This window comes from Cynocephalus volans, chromosome 12 (genome assembly GCF_027409185.1).
Source record: "Cynocephalus volans isolate mCynVol1 chromosome 12, mCynVol1.pri, whole genome shotgun sequence".
NCBI classification, from domain to species: domain Eukaryota; kingdom Metazoa; phylum Chordata; class Mammalia; order Dermoptera; family Cynocephalidae; genus Cynocephalus; species Cynocephalus volans.
In genome coordinates this window covers 66,988,719-67,009,786 of record NC_084471.1, presented here as the reverse complement: position 1 = coordinate 67,009,786, position 21,068 = coordinate 66,988,719, and the positions used below count along the sequence as shown (strand labels likewise).

Sequence of the window (21,068 nt, the reverse complement as noted above, 5' to 3'; positions counted from 1 at the left end):
CCACCCAGCCCCCACCCCCATCCTAGGCACGTTTCATCCTATTGTTCCCCTAAGAAACCTACCAAGTCCAGTAGATTAGGAGCTCACCCCCCTCACTTAGCTCCCTCTCCAGCTGGTCGTTTCTCCTCCCACCTCCCAGAGGGAGCCACATCCCATGAGTTTCCATCACTTTATTTTGCAAAAATAGAAAACTCAGCAATATGCGATACAGCGGGGTGGAGGGGAGATGTAAACAGAGGGGAGGGAAGAGCACCCTGACCCCCCAGAGAAAAGGGGGAGCCACTGGGAGTCTTATTTGGCAGCTAAATACAAACTGGGGATTGGAGGAAGGGGGGGATCACAGGGACCCTGGGCTCCCCCTCCCAAGACCCCTGGAGGAAAGGTCAATTCCAGGGTGTAAACAAAAGCTAATAAATAAATAGAGGCTTCCTCTGGGTCAGGGTGGGATCAGCTAAGCAGCATCCCCCCTCCCTGGGCCAAGCTGCTCTGGGGGTCAAGGATGGAAGGCACTGGGGGAGAGGGATCCCCTGGCCCCTCTGTAGTGTAGGAGGGTCCCTGCCCCGATGGCTGAGATGGGCGAGGCAGGGGGAGCCCAAGGCACATGACAGGGCTGGGGAAGGGGCTTGTAACGGAGGGCAGAGTAAACTGCCCAAACAAAGAGGTTCAGAATGGACCTGCATCTGTCCTTTTCACCCTCTAGCCCCACTCCAGAAATGCAGGGCCCAGCCTGCCCCCAATCTGACCTGGCATGAGGATGGGGCACAGAGGGTAGCATGCACCTGACAGGTGCATCACCCAGCATGAGGCACCAAGGGCAGGGGCAAGGGGGTGGGCTCAGCCCTCCCCTTCCACCCCCCTTTTGGTCTCTATAGTGTTCCTGTTTGCTCCCAAAGGCCTAAGCACCTGGCAGGGGAAGGGGCTGTAGAATGGCAGGGTCTTTCTCCTGCCCTGGGGAGTCTAGGACCCTTGTATCTGAGGGGCAGTGCTAAGATTTTAGAGTCCAAACCCAGGCTCACCCCTCTGCCCTCTTCCCAGTGGGAGCAGGGCAGGCCCCCAGGACTGGAGAGGGAGCTGGTTAGAGCGGAAAGGGGATGAACACAAAGGCACCCCTGGAAACTTTGGCAAAACAAGGAGCTCAATGGAAGGGGTGGGAAGAGGGCAGAGAAGGTCCTCCCCCAGTCACTGATGGTGTCTGGGAGATGGTCGGTCTGCTGCCTGGAGCCCCAACCCCCACAGAGGGAAAGGTCAGGGGCCCTGGTCAGGCTGGGGACTTTGGCCCCCTTTGCCCTGGCCCCTGGGAACCTCATCCTCGCTAGAGGCCTTGGGGTGGGAACCAGGCTGCGAGGAGTCGTCCTCAAACATTTCGGGGTTCTCCAGCATCTCTCGGATCAGGGGAGGCATTGGGCCTGGAATCTCCATCTTCAGGGTAATGGCCCTTTCTGCTCCTACAATGGAGAGGCAAAGAGGCTCAGGAGGGCAAAGGCTCAGGACCCTTGAGACCACCTCCCTAACCTTTCTGGACTGCCCTCTGACTCCCCTTTACCTCCTCTGCCACCCCTCTGTCCCCAGCTCACCCTCTCTCCACTCCAGGGTTCCTAGGTGCTGCACCTGTTTGGAACCTCTACCTGGTCTTCTCTGCCAGGCCTGCTGCCCATTCCTCCCATTCTTTCAGGCTGTCTTCTCAAAGATCACACCACCACCACGTACAACTTCAGCTCCACTCCCCAGGCACCCCACCCTCTAATGTCCAGAGCTTGCCAGTTGTTCCTAGGTCTGTTCTTAACATTTATAACAGTAGATAATATTTATCAAACACTATGTTTCAGGTATCCTTCTAAATCAGCACCGCCCGATAGAATTTTTGGCGATGTTGGAAATATCTGCTCTGTCCAATATAGTAGTCACTAGCCACATGTGGCTATCGAGCACTTGAAATACGGCTACTGCAACTACGGAACCGAATTTTTAATTCAGCACGGTTCTAAACACATTATATTAACTCATTTAGTCCTAACAATAGCCTTATGAAGTCGGTGTAAATATAGCCCAATTTACAAATGGGAAAAAGAAGTACAAAAAGTAAAGGAATTTGCCAAAAGACTTCCAACTAGTATGTGGCAGAGCTAGGATCCCAATGTAGGTCACCTGGTTCTCAATCCTTCTGTTCTTGTCCCTGCCTATCCACCTGTCCCACCTGGGAGACCAGCAGCTCTGGGAAGTCAGAGCAGGGAAGCTCACTCATGACTAACCCTTGGTGCTGATGCCCCGGAGGTCGGTGATTTTCATAAGCATCCTTGGGAACATGTAAGGCTGGCTGGGTCGCCGGCGCCGGGCATAGAGCCTCAGGGCTTCCAGCAGTGGCTCCTGCAGCTTTTCCACTTTTTCAGGTTCCTCCAGGTCCATGCGATCTATGGGGACAAGCACAGTGGAGTGAGATAGGAAGGAAGAAACGAGGACATCATGACGGGTGGCTGATCCCCAACTAACCCTCCCCTGTGGGCCTCCAGACCCCAAACTTTGTCCCAACAGCCCCTTCCCTTTTGTCCCTGATCCCCAACAGTCTATCTCCCCTGCTCTAAGCCCTGTACCTTAAAGCAAGGGGCTTTCTCTGGTAAATCATTCCTGCCAAGTCCCTATCTCAACACCAGTATCTAAGGTCTCCTCAGCTCCCCCTGGATCTGCCCCTCTTTTTTGTCCCATATTCTGGGCTGCTGGGAAGCCTGTGCAGGATCTGAGAAGTCTGTGGATGGGCCCAGATGCAACTATCCCTGGGGAAGAGACCCACCAAGGTCTCCCACCTGGTCAGAGATCAGGTATGAAGTATAGTGGGAAAGGAGCCTGAGCAGACGCCAGGGGGCGCCCCCGCACCTCCACAGATGAGGCAGATGGCGCTGAGCAGCCCTGTCTCAGTGTCATCCATCTCCAGTGGCAGGAGCTGCTCAGCAAAGGCAAAGACTAGGTCTGTGAGGGGCCCAAAGCCAGCATTGTGCATCTGGGTCCGGTTCAGGGTCAACCCGTCGGAGAAGGTCATGGTATCCTGCTCTGGGGTGTACCTTGTGCAGATCCGCAGCATCTGGAGGTGAAGGTAGTAAAAGGGTTAGAGCAGTCTCTGGAGAGGGGTTCATATGGGGGTAGGGGAAAGAAGGAATGAGTGGAAAGTGAGGAGGTTAGGTCCCAAGTGAGTGCAACGTGAAGCAGGCATGGGGAGGAAGGCAGAGAGGTGAGGTTTGGGAAGGGGAGGTCAGGGAAGTCAGGAGGAGGCAGGGCATCCATAAGTCTAGGATCAGGTCATAGAGGCAAGGGCTAAGACAAATAGAGCTTGGGTAGAGATCTGGGGAGTCCCAGATGGCTGGCAGGGGTCAGGATAAGCAAATCTTTATATGGACCAAAGAACTGCTGAGGGTCGGGCTGTGGCAGGACCCTCAGGGCCTAACTTACCAGGATATCCAGGCAGGCAGCCTTGAGCAGAGTGATCTGGTCAGCAATGCTGAGCCCTGTAAAGCCAGGTAAGCGCTTGGCAAACTCCACAATCTTGATGATGCACTTGGTGGCCAGCTCACTGAACTTGTCCCACAGCCCCAGATCCAGCTGTACCCGGTGGTCTGCACTGGAGTTCTGCAAGAAGGAGGAGGGGGGATTAGAATGCAAGCTAAGGCCTGCGCCTGTGCTGTCTTCTCTCTGCCAGTACCCCAAGCATTCTGATGACCTCCTTGTCCTCAGCACCAGACCACAGCCTCCAACATAACCCTCACCCATTCCATCAAAGTGAATAGTCCCCTGCCCTCACTGGGGCTCTGCCCATTCCTCACCGTGGTATATTTGCCCAGCTGACAGAGCGAGGGGAAGGTCTCCTGATGGGCTTTGCTGACCTTGGTAATGAGCTCTTCTAACTGGGGGCTCAATTCATAGCTGTCAGATGATCCTTCTTCTTTCACCTCTTTCTTCTTCTTGTTTCGGTCATTCCGCACAGCTTGGGGGTAGAGGCGTAAGGAGAGGGTCAAGACCCTCAGAGCCTCCCTTTGGATGTCCTCTGTCACCCTAATTTAAGGTGCTCAGTCCTTATCATGAATATCTATTCCCCGGCACCCTGATTAGCGCCTCAGTTTCCCTATCTCCTACATTAGCTCCTATTTCCAGGCTGGCTCTCCCCAGCCCCACCCAGGGCCTACAGCCCCTGCTCCCTCCCCAGGCCATTCAGCTCCATCCTGCCCTTCCTGTCACCCTGCAGGAGCTGGGGGGGTGGGGGGGCAGGATATGCAGGCAGCAGGATATCCACTTATAGCCTTGGCAGCACAATGGGGGGGATGAAGAGGAGGGGCCACCCCAGATTCATCTCAGGCTTAGTCCTGGGAGCAGGGAAGGGGAGGGGACTGGCAAGCCCACCCCTCCACTTCCCCATGAAACAGGGAGAATGTGAGACCCTAATCCCCATTCATTCATTCAGTGGAAAGGTTAAGCTCCTAGAGGGGAGAATGGGAAAGGCTATGGAATGGAGCTAATCAAATAGAACTGGCCTGGGAGGAGGCAGCACCCCAGGGCAGGCTAGGTCTCTGAGATCAGGGAAGTGGGGTGCCCAGAAGGAAAAGGGTAGCAACCATAGGGTAGGACAGGAGTGCTCCTGCCCAGGCCAGAGATATGAGCCTACCTTCCTTGGACATGCCCACTTCAAAGCACTTCTGTAGCCGGCAGTACTGGCAGCGATTCCTGGTTACCTTGTTGATGATACAGTTTTTGTCACGGTGACATGTGTACACCATGTTCTTCTGGATGCTGCGGCGGAAGAAGCCCTGGAGTTGGAGTGAAGTGGGAGGATGTCACTGAAGCAGGATGCTGGCAGTACCAGTCTCTCATAGGCCTTGCAGGTTACCCCAGGCCTAACCTGATCTATTAACCACCTATGTGCAAAGCAACCCCCTCCCACCCCATACATGCCCACTCACATACAGCATCTGTGTTCCTGGTCTCTGATCTTACTCAGGTAACTCTAGGTCCCCAGTCTGCCCACCCCCACCACATACACACCTTGCAGCCTTCACAAGAGCTGACCCCATAGTGGTAGCCAGAGGACTTGTCATTGCACACAAAGCACGGCTTGTAGACCCGAGGAGGCGGAGGGGGCGAGGGCGAGCTGGGCACCATCTCCTCTGAGCTAGTGCTTTGCGTCTCCACCGCTAGGGGAAAGCAGTGATGTGAGGGTTGGGGAGAAGGACCCCAAAGACCTCCAGGCCTCCTCACTACAGACACCCCATGCCCACTTCTTCCTCCAGCCTAGTGGTGACAGCCATCACTACCACAGTGTACTAGTCCCTACAACCATGTACAGCCCCACAGTAAACACTCCCAGAAACCCCAAAAACAGCAATTATTACTGCAGCTTGCTGTGATTCTAGCTGACCCCCACAGACTGCCTAACTCTTCCACAAAAATAATGCCAGCCCTAGCCCTATGTGACACTGTTCAATTCTCTAAATTCCAGACCAAGGACATCCTGGACCATTCTCTGGGTCTCAGTTTCTCCAACTATGAAGCGGTGTGTGGAATGGTTGCAGCTCTGCAGCTCTGAACTTTCTAGTCACTCCCTGTCACTTTGGTAGATCCTTGTCAGGTAGTCTACCTCCCACCTTCCTCCTCCTCCTGGTAAGGCAATAGATCTGGAGTGGGTAGGCAATTATAGGCCACCTCTAGCTAACACATGGCTGAATGACCTGCTAGGATGCTTAGTAGGTAGAACAGAACTTTGTTTTCTCTCAAGTAGTATCGAGTAGATAATCATCAAGCTTTTCCCTCTCATACCACCCCCCAAATAACCACCAAAGTCCTTTTCCCCCCAAACCACTGAGACAATGGAGCAAATGGGGCACAGGTATCATGACAGTAAATTACAGGATATGCAACAGCCTTATTTCACACCTAAAGAAACTGAGGCCAAGAGCAGGCAAGTAACCAGACCTCAGTGTCACACTGCCAGCTGATGGAGGAGTCAAGGCTCTCAGTCCTCTGACTAGATCTAAGTGGCCGTGAGTCAGAGAATTTGGGAAAGGGGAGACTGAGGTATTTGGTCAGATTCTCAGATCTAGAAGCCATTGGGGGTATAGCAAACCAGAAAAGTCAGGTGACAGTGGGTAAACAAGGCTAATGGGGGAGGGGACCTATCTTTGGACCCTCTCTGAGCCTATGTCTTCAGTCCTAAACTCCTTCCAAAAATAAACTGGGAAAAAATAAAATAAAAAAATAAACTGGGGCTGGTTGGTTAGCTCAGTTGGCTAGAACACAGTATTAAAACACTAAGGTCAAGGGTTCGGATCCCCATACCGGCCAGCCCCCAAATAAAAAAAAAAGAAAAGAAAAATACTCAAGTGCAGCTCAAAAGGGGTTTCTGCCTCACGGAGTATGGAGAAGACATCCTCTGTTTAGGAGGCTGCTGGGTAAATCGTGTGTGAATTTGTGTGTGTGTGTGTTTGATCTTCAGAGGCTAGGAAAATCTGTAAATTGTTCAACCTGTAGTCCCTGTTGCCCAAATCTGGAGGGCCCAAGTTAATGTAAGAAATCCCTAAGACCCTCCCTAAGGAGTGTCCCACACACCCACCTCATGAACACCTTCCTTCTAACCCTCTGCAGCCCACCAGGTCAGAAGTCCACCCAAATGCAGCCAGAAGGGCAGAAGGAATGCCCAGGATGCCAGGGTTCCAGGCTAGCTCCACCCACCCCACAGGAGGGAAGCCCTCCCCACCCCCCAACACACACACACTCAATTTGCATAAGAATCCTGCTGCATTGAGATTCCACAATGAAAAGGGAGAGAGAGGAGAGGAGAAAAGAAGGGTGCCAGGAGTCTATTCAAGACTCAGGGTGGAGGACTCCAGGAGGGGCTTGTGCTGAGAGATGTGGAGAGGTCTGGAATGCCTTTCAGGACCTCTCCTGGCTCCACGGTGATCTTCGAGGGCATGTGTTGTGCCCACAGCCCTGTGCGTGGGGTGGTACTCACTCGGTGCTGACTGACGCCCTCCCTGCCCGCAGAGCGCTGCCTCATTTCCTCTCTTGCGCAAGGGCCTGGGTGCGGTCAGACTGGCATTGGGCAGTGCCAGCCAATTATAAGACTGGGGGGCCACAGGGAGTTAGGCCGGGGAGCAGTTTTTCCTATCTAAGTGGTCACCCATTCTTGACACTCCTCTGGCACACCCCTGCCCCCTGAACCCTAGAGTGCAACCCAGTGGTTCTGAGGTCAATCTGCTGGTGGGAGGCTCCAGAAAGTTAACTTGGTCTACTTGGATCTGATCCCCTCCTCAGCCCTGAGCTGCGACCCCACCATCAGGATGCTGCTCCTGGGATAGGCAGAGGCCCCTGCTGGGGAGGAGGGGGGTGGGCTCTGGGTTTTTCTCCTTTTAAAGCCCAAATTGCTGAAATTGAGGAAATTCCTGGCCAGGCTGAGCGGAGCTTCAAACAAACTCTTTATAACCGGCTGTAAACGCTCCCAGCTGCGAGGCCCAGAGCTGAGCAGCCTGGACTCGCAATCTCACACACACCTCCTTGGAGACCCACACACTCTCACAGGTCAACAACACACAGGGCACAAAAGCAGGCATATTAATAACGGGCTCCTATAACCCCAACCAGATTCTGGCACAGAGGAACATATGGACACAGATGGGCATAAAGGCATACTCACTCCAGCCACACTGTGGAGGTGGGAGTACAAGTCACAAAGCTGACACACAACACCCAGCACTTGGCTACACATTTACAAGCGGACAGCTCTACCACCAGACAAACACCCCAGCCTGCCAACGCAGCACAGGGACACCAAAGCCTCCAAACATGCACAAACACACCATCCTGCCCTCCTCTCTAAATGACTTTCCTTCTGAAATTGTGTGGCGGAAGGCCTGAAGCTAGATTTGTGTGCCCACCATACCCTAGAGTCCAAAATTACTGGTCCAAATTGAAATGCACGAACATACTACTAGTAAAGTCCAAGGGGCTTCACTGGGCCTGAAAAAGGACAGGGTCTGTGCTCAGCCCCCCAAATCCCTGTAAGATTCTCTCCACCTCGGCACACCCCCTCCCAACTTATCCAATTCCCATCCTATTGGGCAATGAGAGGAAGGTTAAGAATTCACGGGGATGTGGTGCAAAGCAATAGTTCCATGCTTTCTCCGCCCTTTAAATGGTACGCTTTTAATTCTTGCACCACCCCACCCTCCTGTTTGCCGCCTCCCTCTTACAGTCTCCCAGTTGTTAAATCTGAGCAGCTCTGCTTTAGAACCAAAAGGGGGGAAAAAAATCCGAACTTGTAAACAGCGCTGTCGAGTGCCAAGGAGCGAGGCACGTTGGCGGCGGCTCGGTGACCCGGCGTGCGCACTCCCCCTGCGCCCTCCGCCCCACTCGCTGCCCGCCCCTTCCGAACGTACCCTCAAGCCCTGGTGCCCGGCCGCATCGCGCTGCGAGCGCAGTCCCAGCCCCGGGGAAATTTGGGGGTGCTCCAGGCTCCCCTCCCGGACACTCCCCACACCCCACCCCCGCCAGGCACTGCGGCCCAAGCTTCAAAGCCGCTTCTCATCTGGACTTCATTTTTACTGCCTCTCAGTCCCTAGCTTTTTATTACCGCTTTGGAAAGGGGTTCCAGGGCCCCAGGCCTGGCATCTCCCATTTCACAGAAGAGGAAGATGGATATCTGGGGACCCCTGCTCAGTCGTACGCCCCCTGCCGCTGTCACCTGCAGGCCACCCCCCGACACACACACACACAGAGACTGCTTTAAACTTTTCACTTTGTGTGTTAGAGCCCTAGGAATAAGTCATCTCTGCATACAACCGTGTTCACGTTTCCAAACATTTCTTTTTTAAATTGGGCGGGGGAGGGGGGAATAGACGCCAGAGACCAGCCTTCTCCTTCTTGTGTGCACAAACCCTTCCACCCGGCACGGAGAACACAGGATGCACTTTCGAACGTAGCACTTTCCAAAACCGCCCCCGCAGCCACGCAGGGGCACACGCCCGCCCGGCCTCTGCCACAAACATCCCCATACAGGCCATGTGGACTTGCCAATGCTGTCGGGGGGGCGATAGCGTGTAGAAAAAACCCTACTCCCACACTCACACACCTAGACAAGATGCTGCACACTCCAGGGGCTCTCACGCTCTGCAAATAATTATTTTTACACTCCCAACTTCCCACATGGACTTTACAAACACCACCCATGATCCTGGGTGCCATATCCCCCCGGGGCCAGACACCTGAGGGCACAAACTATCAACACACCTCGGTCTCTCTCTCCCCAGGAACTCTGGAGTGGCATCAACCACAGGTCCTAGCTAAAACACCCACCATAAAAACCACATACTCCAAACACTACTGCACACACGCAAAGGAGACGCTGAGGCCCCACGTTTAAAGGGCCAGTACCTCACATAGAAAAGGCCAGAACCTCCGCTTGCACCCTATTTCCACCCTTTACACACAGAAAGAGTAAGCCCCAGCCTCTCCTGCAGCCCCCCACCCCACCCCCGGGCTCGGGTACCTACATTGCAGACTGGCGGGTTGCGGCCAGGCGAAAGACTCAAGTCCAGCGAAACAGGAGCTGCCGGTGGCTCTGCGCAGCAAGCCGGCCCCAGGCCCGGCCGCCCCGTACAGCCGTCGCGGACCCGGGACAAACGTTTCCATGCAGTCGTACATCGCGACCCGGCTTGGAGGGAAGCTGGGTGCTACGAACACCAAGGACCCACAGCCAATTCCCCCTCCTCCCCCGGCGGCGCCCAGCTCCTGCAGGGGGGGAGGGGGAGGGCTAGCATAGGGCGCTGGGCTGCATGGGGGGTAAGGGGTAGGCGGGGAAGAGGGGGATCCCCAGCAGGGGAAAACGACTGGGCGGGGCTCGAAGCCGGGGATGCAGCTTCAGCCTCGGTCCTGCTCACTCTGGACGCCTCGGTAGCTAGCACTGGGGAGACCTTTTGTAAAAGCGAATCCCGGAGGGGTAGGGGGTGGGGCTTGGAGAGCGAAGGGGGCCGGGCACCAAGATGAGCAGAGCTGGGAGTGGAGCGCACACACATACACATACTCTCTCCTCGGCGCGCGCGCGCGCTTAGACACACATGCGTGCATGCATTTATCTTAGCAGGCACCAAGTATTTGCAAATGTGCAACAGTGCACATACATGTCTGCACGCACATAAAATCATAGGTGCATGCACCTTTGTGCAAATACACCTGGCTCGGGAGAATGCTTGCGAGTATTCTCTCGCCACAGCCCGGAGGCTTTGCACGCATTTGCACTTAGGCGCGTGCCCAGGTCAGGGTGGGGGGGAGGAGTGGAGGAACCAAGCACATGCATTTCCTGTCATAGAGTTTTCTCCCTCCCCCGAAACCTCCCATTTTCACCCGTCAATACAGGGATGTTAAGGACGACTGAGGAGAGGGGGACGTGGAGGTCCCCTAAGGGCGGCAGCTCTCCAGAGCCCGGGGACCTGCACTACCTCCACCCCTCTCATTCCCAGGCCTGGCTCCTCCCTCTCCCTCCGCGCGCGCGCTTCAGGGCCGAACAGAACAGTACATTCCTGCGGCTCGGCGCGCGCTGCCTCCTCCTTCCTTCCCGTTTTCCCCACCCCCGGTCCTAGGGCCGGAGCGCGTTCCCGCCGTGAACTCTCCGGGAACCCCCCTCGGGGCGGGTGGCCGAGCGCGCTCACCTCCTCCTGACCCGGCCCCGCCCCGCCCCGCCCAGGCCGTCGCCAGCGCCGCCGCGGAGTCCCCCGCCCCTTCCAGAGCCGACGAGAGTCTACCCCTCCTAGCCGGAGCTGTCCTCCCTCCGCCGCGTCCCGGGCCGCCTCCCTCCAAGTCCCTGAAGCCCCATCCCGCGACTGACACTCCCTGAGCGCCTTGACTTCCTCTCTCAATGCCCCTTCCTCGAACATAACTTCACTTTTAGAGCACAAAACTACCCCCCAAACTGTCCCTACAGTGCCAACTGCGCCTCAGACGAAACTGCCCTCTTGAGTGTCAACTCCCCTCCCCCAGAGTTTCTACCGTGCCAAGTGCCCCTCTCGGTAGTAACTGCGCTTCTGGTCATTAACTGTTCTCAGGTCATTAAATACCCCCACCATAGGCAATAACTGCCCCTCCTGCCCTTCGGTGCCAGAGTGCCCCTCAGATCTCCAAGGGCCGCCTCACTGTTCCCTTGGTTGCCCCTTCCGGCACTAAGCGCCCTCGCCCGGTGGAGGGGGGGCTGTGGGGGGTTGGCCACGTCAGAAGTTTGCCCTTGCTGGGCCGGGCCGAATCCGGGACCCTGGCCCCGGGACAGCGCCAGCGGCGGCGACTCCCGGAAACCGCCCCCTCCCCCGCGCCTCGCCCGCCGGCCGCCCAGCCGCCCGGCGGGCCGGCCCAGCCGGCTCTGTCAGCGCCGCTCACACGGGGAGCGCCGGGGGAGCGGGAGCGGCGCCCGGCCCGGCCCCTTCCCCCGCCTGGCGGCTGTGGCTGGGCCAGGGCGGGGCGCACTTTTCTAAGAATCTGTTGTACCGAGTTGGGGGCGCACTGGGGTGCTGCAGGAGTGGGGCTCCTGCTGAAAGAATAAAGAGAAGGAAGGGGTGTCAGAGTAGCTGAGGGAATGCGGGCGCGGGGGAGGAGCCCGGGTGACTGCGGGGCGGGAGGGGGATGAAAAGTAGGGCCTGACTTGCGGATGGGGGGTGCCTCGGGGTGGCAGGGCTGACTGGGGGGCCTGAAGCAGGGACGAAGAGGGAAAGGAGTGCTTTTTCAATCCAGTGTGAGTTCCTCCCTCGTGCCCCAACCCCAAATATCCCATTTCTGAATCCAGCCACTCGCTCACAATAAAAGAAAAGAAAAAAGGGGAGATAGGTTTCTGAATCATAATCTGACCAGTGGCAAAACAAACAAACAAAAAATCAGTTAAGTGCAAGATCAGGAGTACCCCAAATATAAGGGGGAAAGAGCCCTGATTAGTCAACTTCAGGCTGTCAGTCCTCCCCCTTCCCTCTCCAAAATCTGAAAGGTCCCAATTAAGTCAGGCCTGCCTAGTTGGTAATTAGAACCAGAAGTGGCCAGGCCACAGGGAGGGGGGTTGGGAGGAGGGCACAGGAGGAGTTGGGGGAGGGCTCCAGGAAGCCATGAGTCCTCAATAGTCCCCCTTTCTCTTCACCAGATGCACCCCACTCCTCATCACCCCAACTGTGTGTGCTTCACAGAAATTGCAGGGAGAGAGGGCCTTAGGACCAGGCATTAGGATATCAGCCCCAACCTACCCATCAACCCCAACCCCCCCATTCTAGACAAATTTAGTACAGCCTTGGGGAGAAAGTAAGAGGATGGGGGGATCTAGTGCCCCTTCTTTTCCCCAAAGTCCCCCCCAGCCCTTATTGCAGCAATTAGACCCATTAGCCTTCTAGCATTTCATGGGAACCAGATGTTCTCCACCAGCCTGGTGGGAGTATGAGGGGGGGCCGCTGCCTGACTCACCCCCTTCCCTATGATCCCCACCACCAGGCCGCACCCCCCTCCCAGCTAGAGCCCCACAAAGGCATGGCCCCAGAGGCAAAGAGGAGTGTACCCCTCCCCCACTAACAAGGCCATTAGCACTCATTTTCTTGTGTGGTCACCCCTCAGAGACCCTACCACCCTGGCAAGGATGAGTTTGGCCAAGACTGCTAGCATGGGGAGGCGGTGGAGCAGAGAGAGCTAACTCCTTATGCACCCCTCCTTTCCCCCCACTCTTGCCACCTTCTGTATGGGTCTTGAGGATAACTGGTTCTGAATTCCTCAAGCTAAATTCTCCTTTTCTTCCAAAACCCTCCCTCAAAAAACTGAAGAAGGGCATTTTAAAGTAAAGCAGGCCCTGCCAGAAAGGGTAAGTCCTAACTTAGGAGTCCCACCTGAAGGGCAATGGGAGAGGTCTCTGGAGAAGGGGGCAGCAGGAGAGCCTGGAAACAGGGAGGTGTGAATGGGGGTCGGGGCCCAAAGTAGGGATGTGAAGAGCGCTGGGCAGCATGGGGGCTGGGACCAAGTAGGGGGCCAGGAGAGGGGGGTGCAGCCTGGGCCCCAGCGGCGGCGGCTTGCCCAGCTCCCCCCGCCAGAGAGGTTTCCTGTTGCAATCAAAGCCCCGTTTGTGTCAGCCTGGAGCTGGAGCTGGAGCCTGAGCCGGAGGAGGAGAGACCAGGGAGGGGGGGAAGGAGCAGTGGCAGTCGACTGGGGTTTTTCCTGGAGGAGGCCTCACTGCCGCCTGCTTGCCACCCTTAAACCCGCCTGCTTGTTCTCCTTGTTTCTCCCAGTGTCTGGGTTCTCTCTGTGTCTGAGCCTTTTGGCCTGTGTAGCTGTCCTTCATCTCATTTAGGTCTATGAGTCTTTCTTTTTCAGTCTTTTTAAAATAAGATTTTTTCTCCCTGTGCCAGCCTGCCCTCAGTTTCTCCATGTCACTTGATGTGGTGCAGTCTGGGCTCCTTGCCCCAGGGACACTGGCCTCATGGCCAGGTCAGTATTACCAGGTTCAGAGGACAAACTGGGCCAGATTCTCAGAACCATAGTTACCTCCTCAAGATGGGGAGGAGGGCAAGGCTTCCCTTCCCTCCCATCATACTCTGTTCCCTGTAGTCTTGATTAAGCAAATATACAACAGAACAATGTTCACAGAGATACACAGGGATACAGACGCCAGGGATTTCATGCACATGCATGAACACAGACTTGCACATACACATGCGCACACACACACCTCCCTCTGCTTTCCACATGCACAGGCCTGTGCTTGCCTCAGCAGCACATGCTTCCCTCAACACTCCCCTCCTCCACCACGCGGTTCTGAGATGCCTGCCTCACCCATACAAACCCCTCTGGAGAGCCCCAAGAAGTGGAACAAGACTTCTCTTCTCAACAAGGATGTCCCCAAGGTGCCAGGCCCCAGCAATAAGATTCAAGAATCAACCCCAAGTAGAAATTCCATTTTCTGTGTCAGAGATGATGGTCCAAAGAATAGAGATTGATTGATGACAGAAACAGACTCAAGGTAAGTATGGCTTTGGCATCAAATTTAGGCCTCTAATCCCTCTCCATTAGATGGTCCCAGCCAAAAAGGGACAGAAGGTCAGAGAAATGAGGGACAACACTCTCTCACCCTTTAACTACTTTCCCACTCTGGGAGGTTTCCCAGACTAATGGATCCCTTCCTCTCCCCTCTGCCTCCCTCTCAGCCAACACTAGGTGCTGCATGCCCCACCCCCATGCAAACTGTCTGGACCCAAGCCTTCCCCTCCTCCCCACCCCACCTGCCACCTCTCCCTGCCCAGGCCTGTCCCCCTCTGGTAGCCGCACCCTCCCCAGCTACCTGCCCTGGTTCTAGCTCCTCTCTTGGATTTCTCCTTTCAGCCCCCCGTCCTTCAGGGCAGCCTTTGGGGATGGAGCCCAGCTTGACCCCTTCCCCTGCCTTGACCTCACTTTGAACCTTGACCTTGATTTCAATGTGTCCAGGGCACAGGAGCACAAGGAGAACTTCACTGGAGACTGGTTACTGACTCTCAGCATTCTCCCTACTACCTTTCTCTTTCTCCTCTCCCTCTTTACTCCATCTCCCTTAGTTGCCTCTCAGAACCTCGGAAAATCAAGTCCCAAGAGACTGAGTTGTATGGTTCTCTGCAAGAAGCACATTCATGGGGGGAGGGTGGTTCCTTCCCACTTCTCCAGGCCCCTAGGACAGATTCATGGGGTGAAAATTAGGTGGAGGAAGCCCAGCTGAAGTTTCCAAAAAGGGGGCTTTGTGTTCTCTTGTTCACCTGCATGCCACTTAAATAACCTCTGTTGGACTACAGACATGCCACCGGCAGACCTCACCAAACACCAGACACACCGTCAGCAGCCCTATTAAATACCTCCTCACTCCTCACACTGACTCTTTGTTGCACACACTGGAATTTTGTATGAGGGTACTTTCCATGAACTTTTTGAAATACCCTCATATACAAGCAGAGTCTCCAGAAGATGCTATGCACACACATCTGCATATGGTCTGGACACACACACGCACGCATACACACACCTTCTCCAGATGAGCACACTCTCCAGTGAAGATGCCAGCCCAGTCTAGTCACCCCTTTCACATACACACATCCCTCTGAGTGCCCCCTCCTGGAGGCAGGGTCCCTTCTCTTCCCCCTCTGCTCTCTGAGCTTATGGAGTATTGAGGATGTGTCTTTATTTTTTTGTCTTCTCCTCTCCATCTGTCTCTGTCTCTGAAATTGTTTTTGTTTGGTTTTTTTTCTCTCTCTCTCTCCTTCAGTCACCTTCCCTTTTCTCCAGTTGAGGCCTTCTCTTCACCAGCTTACACGCTGACCCTTTACCCCACAGGGTCCAGCACCACAGCCCTCCAGTTCATGGGCATCACCCATTTCCCATCTCATACCCGCCCCCCCCCCCAATAATGGTCTGGCCAGAAGAAACAACAAGTGGGAGGAGAGGGGTCCCAGAGGGAGGAGGGGAGGCCCAAGCCTTGCCTGCTGTCAGCACTCAAAGGCTTAACCCAAAGAGGGCAGGCCTTAGGGACAAGTAGGGATCTGCACAGCATGTGGGCACTATGCCAGACCTGGAGGGAGGGGAGGAGCCAGAACCCACATGGCTGGAGGAGAGAATGCTTCTGGAACACCCCCTCCACCTCTCCAGATTACTTATGGTACAAGAGCAACCTTCTTTGTGGCTGTTTCCATCCTCCCCAAGTACCAAGCAGGAGAGTCTTCCTGACACATTTTTGGGCACCTGGCACTAAATTTCTTTCCTTTTTTTTTTTTCAGCCTCCCCCTAATTTAGAACAATTTCACCTCTTGATCATAGAGCCAGCTGACTGGTCTCCTAGACTCCTCTACTTCCCAGCCTGATTCCCCCCACCTCACAACTGAATGCAGGCAGCTGCACCAGACCCACCTTTGGCTGCCCACACAAATGTGTTCCCCTCTGCTAGTTAACTGACTCAGGAGGCAGTTTTAGACCCCCTCAATTTTAGGCTGCTACTTTCCCATCCTATTTGAGCAGGAAAAGTCTCATTTGCAAACATTCTCATTTAGTCCACATCCAAGCCGCCTCGTCCCCCACCACTACCACCCTCCATTACTCACCACTACTCCATTAGAACAAACTCCCATCCCCTGCCTGCCTTCCTAACTGGGGTGCCAATTTTCTATATCATCCACCCTCCAAATACCCTCCTGTTTCCATTTGCCCTCATCCCCCAAGATCCCTCAGACTCACACAGAGAGGCCATCTCCTTGGGGAGGTCAGGCTGGCCCAGGCCCCGGAAGCTAGGGCTCAACATCTCAAAAGGTGGAGACCCCCTGAGTGCCCCTGGGAAGGCAAAGGGGAAGCCCGCCCCTGGGTAGCCAGATCCAGGCCCCAGGGCACCAGCTGCAAAGAGTCGCTCCTTATTGGTGGCCATGGCAGCTGCAGTGTGGGAGTCCCCTGGAGTCTGCAGAGGGTGGGAGAGGTCTTCAGCCACAGCACCCGCCCATGCCCACTGCCCCGGCCTGGGAGGCTCCGTGCCCACCCTGCCTGGTCTGCCCACTGGGTCTCCAAGAGTCCTGGGGAGAAACAGAGAAAAAGGAGAAATGAGAGAATGATCACTCTAAGGTTCCAAGCCCCATGACCCTCTCTCAGATGGAGTCTTCTCCATCTGTGCTGCTGGGGTTTATACTGCCCTGGCTTAGGGCCCTTGTAGTGTGGTAGAGAGGGCAGGGTAGAGGAGTACACAGGCTCTGAGAAACTCTCCAGATTGGCTCCAGAGAAGAGTAAACTGAGGTCCCAAGGTGAATGATGGTCTGAGGACTTCTGGTGGAGAGGACTCCTAGACTGAGAAGATATCGTGAAGCACCACAACTGGGCTAGACATCTGATTTAACCCGCACATCAATCCTGTGAGGTAGCAACTACAATTCCCATTTCAAAGATGAGGAAACTGAGGTTATGTGACTGTCTTAAGGTTATATGGCTATAAGAGATGGAGCCAAGATTCAAACTCTCTACCACCCTGGAGAAAGCAAACATGTCTAGTGTAACTTTGGGGCCCTACACCTCTCTGGAGAGCAGTACATGCAATGGTTAGGAGTACAGACTCTGGAGCCAGACTACTTGAATTGATGTTTCTGCCACTTGCCACTTGTGGAACTTCGGGTGGGCTACTTAATCTTTCTGTGCCTCAGTTTCTTCATATGTCCTTTGGGAGTAATAATAGGACCCATCTCATAAGGTTGTTGTGAGGATTAAATAATTTAACATATGTAAGGTGTTTAGGATAAGGTAGGGCAAATACTAAATGCTAAGTAAATGTCTTATTATTTCTCTCTGTACCTTCTCTTCCTCCACACCTCTCTTAATGAGCATTCCCTTCTCTATCTCCCTCAATCCTCCCCCCTTCCAGTTTCCCCTCCCAATTCTTTCTCTGTCTCCAATTATCTCTCGCTCCCTAACCTCTCTTGCACCCTCTCCTTCAAATCCACAGATGTTGATGGAAACCCCACTGTGTGCCAAGTATGATGCCAGGAGCTCCTCTCCTTGTCCTCAGCTTACTTCTCTTCTCCATTTCCTTTTCTTTCTCATCTCTGGCCTTCCTGCTTCTGGGAAGCTCTTTCTGTATCCTCTTTTCCCTAAAATGTAGCCTTCCCCCTGCCCAGAGGAGGGGTGGGGGAGGAAGGAGAGACAGGAAATAAGAATCCTAGGGCTAGGCAGGTAGGTCCTCTGGTGATGCTCTCTGACAAGGGGAAGGTTGGCCTTCCCAAGGAGCCCCAGAACCACCTACCTCTCTGGGAAGTTAGTGGACTCAGGAGGGATAGTCACCCCAGCCTGGGTGCCTCCTCTAGCCAGAACCATAAGGAACTGATATGGAGAAAGGCATTGATGGACCAAGAGAGAGTGAAACACATAGAGACCACAGGGTGGGCCAGCTCAGAGGTAGGTATTTCTGCATATCTTTCCATGAGTAATTGCTTCTAGGATCAATATCTCTCTGTACTTTTACCTCTGCTTTTTTTTTTTTTTTTTTTTTTCCTTCCTATCTCTCATTTACCTTGGACTTCAAGCCCCTCAGGGTAAATTGTCATGCAAGGTACAGGAACTCAGACCCCAACACCACCACCCTTCACTCAGTACCCATGCATGAAGCAGTCCCTGCCCCTCACCAGGCACCACCCATACCCCCAGTACCCTCAGACTCTTTAGCCCAGTGTTTTCCCAGGCCCTAAAAAGTCTGAGCTCCGAGCTCCAAGAGTCCCTCTCCTTTTCCTTCCCCTATTCCCTGAAGTCCTCATCCCTGTTTAAGCTCAGGTGGAACCAGGAGTCCGGGGGGGCCCCTGAGGCCCCTGGGCCATAGCTCAACAGGCTGGGCCACATTCCAAGTGGATTAACCCCTCCAATGCTAAGGGTGAGAAGCTACTAGAGGTCTCCACCCCCCACCCCATCTTCCCCAGACTTGGCTTAGACTGGGAACAGGCTCTCTGCTTTATCCATCATTGTCTTTGCTTTTCACCTACACATGGGAAATAGAAACCTGAAGGTAGGGCAGGAGGACTTCAGAGAGGAATGCTCAGACACCTTGTCCTCACCAAGGAATGAGGCTATAAATGAAGAAAAGACAACCCAACTCTCCCTGGCCTTCCTTCTATTTTGCCTCAGAGTTGAATGAAGAAAAGAAGCGGGCAGAGATTCCTCTCATTTCTGAGCCTTGGTTTCTCTGCCTTGGTTGGGAAAGGAAAAACAGGGTCTTAAATCTAGGGTAGAGGAAAGGACCAAGGAATTGAAGACAGTGCAGAATAAAAAGAAATCCTAAACTAGGGCCCTATATGCCTTGATTCTTTGGGGAACCTGTGTAAGGCAGAGAACATTTCTCTCCTTCCAAGATGCCACCTCAGATGGCAGATCAGGGGAGTGGGAACGACTGAGTAGGGGAAAGGGGCTCTTACAAAGCTGCTTCTCTTAGAGCTGAGGTGGAGTTGAGGGGAGGGCATGGATGAAGGGGCTGCCGGATGGAGTGGGGGGCGTCTCCCTACCGCCCAGCCTGCTCTAGAGCCTGGAACAAAGCTGCTCTTGTCGGCTGCTCTCCACCCGCTGCCCCCCTCCCCTCTGTATAAACACGACCACCTTTTTCCATGACCCCATCTCCAGCCCCGGCAGGGAACCCAGGCATCCTCTGCTCTAGCCTGGGCCCCCAGCCTGCTCCCCAGGAGGCAGCAGTGGGCCAGGCTTCCCTGGCCTTGTGCCACCTTTGGGGCTGTCCAGACCCTTGAGTCTCTACCTCTCATCTCCAGGTACCCTCCCTCCACCCCACTGGCCCCAGGGAGGGGCAGTGCCCAGGAGGCAAGCAGGCAATGCCAGTGGAATGTGTGTGGGCATCGGAGGGCACAGGCAGGGTGGAGCAGAGGGGGGAACTGGAGGTGCCAGTTAGGTGGCTTTCTGAGCCAGGGGTGGGGGCGTGTCAGGGTGGGGGGCGTGCCCTGCGCTGCCTCCCAGGCGCTAAGCCATGGGGTGTTTGTGTGTGTGTGTGTGTGCTTGCGTGTGTGTGTGTGTGTGCTTGCGTGTGTGTGTGTGTGTGTGTGTCTGTGTGTGTGTCTGTGTGTCTGTTTGAGATACCCAAGCTCCGGGCACCCCGCACACGCTCCCCCCTCTCCTGTCTTCTCTCTGCTTGCCCCAAGGATATAGGACACTGGCTGTGGTCCTTAACCCCAAATCAGCATCTGAGGAGTGATGTTAAGGGCAGAAGCCTCAGAGTTGAAGAGTGGGACTCCAGCTGCTCAGGACATGAGCCCTAAAGGGGATAGTCATCTCAGCTTCTTGCCCTGTAGACCCCTCCTCAGGCTCCCCTGCTCCTCCCCCCCACCACCAACCATGCATATTCTTACCCTTTGGCCACCTGCAGAGATTCCCTCCTACATACTGGGTCAGGTTGAAGGGACTGGACTGTAACTGCTAAACACAGAGAGGCAGTGTCAATGGAACTCCAGGACTAGGACTCCTGGGTCCCTGTCCTAGTCTTCCTGTTCTTCCTTTATTCCACTTGGGCTCTCCTCAAAAATACTCCAGAGGAGCCCCTCACCTTGGCCTGAGGGAGCCAAGACTCACGCCTGTGGCTGGGGATATGGCAGAGGGAATCCTGAACTGGCAGTTCAAGGAAACTTCACAGACCCCTATGCCATCCACTTGTCACTCCAAACTCCTGGACCCAGAAAGCCAGGATCACTTGCCTCTGGACTCTTTCCTTGCCTTTCTGATGTCCATGCTGTGCCATCCATTGGGGAAGGAAGAACTTGGACCAGCTTGGACCATAAAATCCACCCCTCAGAGACCCCAGAGAGTGTTCCTCCCTCTCCGCTGGAGGGAACCCCGCGGTCTTCCCTCACATTCCAAGCACAAGAGTAGGACAGATGCCCCCTGGCTGAAGACTCTTCCCAAATGCTCTCCCCCACTGCTCACCAAAATGAAGGGCAGATAACCCAGCCCGTCCCCAGCCTGTCTAAAATCTCCGCATTCCCTTTCCACACCAGGGCTAATCCCAAGTTCGGGCAGGAAGCCCCCCTCAAGCCCTGCGGGCAGGCTGACCAGCCCCGGGAGGGAATGAACCGGCGTCGCTCCTCAGCGCCCCTCCCTCAGCCCACCTCACCGAGGACCCAGGCGTCCGCGGGCGGGCGGGCGGGCGAGCCTGCTTCCCCGCCTGACTCACCTGGAGGGGGAGGGAGGGGGAAGAGAGGCCGCGGAGCCCCAAGTCCCAGCGTCGGGCGGTGTCGGGGATGGAGCGTCGCAGTGTCAGGGGCTCGCGGTAACGGGGGGCTAGGGGGGGGCAGGGCTCTAGGCTGGGACTGTCCCGGGGCCTCTTGGAGCCCGCCCGCCCACGTGACCGCCCCAAAATATCCGACACATTTTCTCCCAAACCGCACACTGACTCTGCAGGCGGGGACACGGAAAATATTTTCTTTCTTTTTCTCCCTCCCCACCCCCCCACCTCCCTCCCTGCCCGGCTCCCTCCTCCCCCTCCCGCCCTCGCTCCTCCCTCCCCTGCCGCCTGCCCCTGCCCGGCTCCCTCCTTGGTGCCCTGGGGCTGGGGGGCGGGGGAT

General features: G+C 55.3%; 1 protein-coding gene across 1 annotated transcript; it reads right to left on the bottom strand.

Annotated features, from left to right (window-relative positions):
* Positions 1-199: 199 nt before the first annotated feature.
* Positions 200-20,788, bottom strand: RARG (retinoic acid receptor gamma). The gene is made up of 9 exons (XM_063074930.1): positions 20,678-20,788; positions 16,225-16,550; positions 5,023-5,171; positions 4,646-4,787; positions 3,810-3,970; positions 3,439-3,615; positions 2,869-3,073; positions 2,250-2,408; positions 200-1,445 (listed from the first exon to the last, which is right to left on the bottom strand). The coding sequence occupies exons 2-9, from the start codon at positions 16,406-16,408 to the stop codon at positions 1,246-1,248; spliced, it is 1,377 nt and encodes a 458-aa protein (XP_062931000.1). The 5' UTR covers positions 16,409-16,550; positions 20,678-20,788; the 3' UTR covers positions 200-1,245.
* Positions 20,789-21,068: the final 280 nt, after the last annotated feature.

Bases quoted from the DNA above. Each gene is read 5' to 3' on its own strand.
- RARG (XM_063074930.1), bottom strand. From the start codon at position 16,408: ATGGCCACCAATAAGGAGCGACTCTTTGCAGCTGGTGCCCTGGGGCCT. The intron at 4,788-5,022 runs GTGTGTATGTGG...CTCCAACTCCAG, and splicing joins GCTCTTGTGAAGGCTGCAAG to GGCTTCTTCCGCCGCAGCAT. The intron at 1,446-2,249 runs GTTAGTCATGAG...TCTCCATTGTAG, and splicing joins CCGGGGCATCAGCACCAAGG to GAGCAGAAAGGGCCATTACC.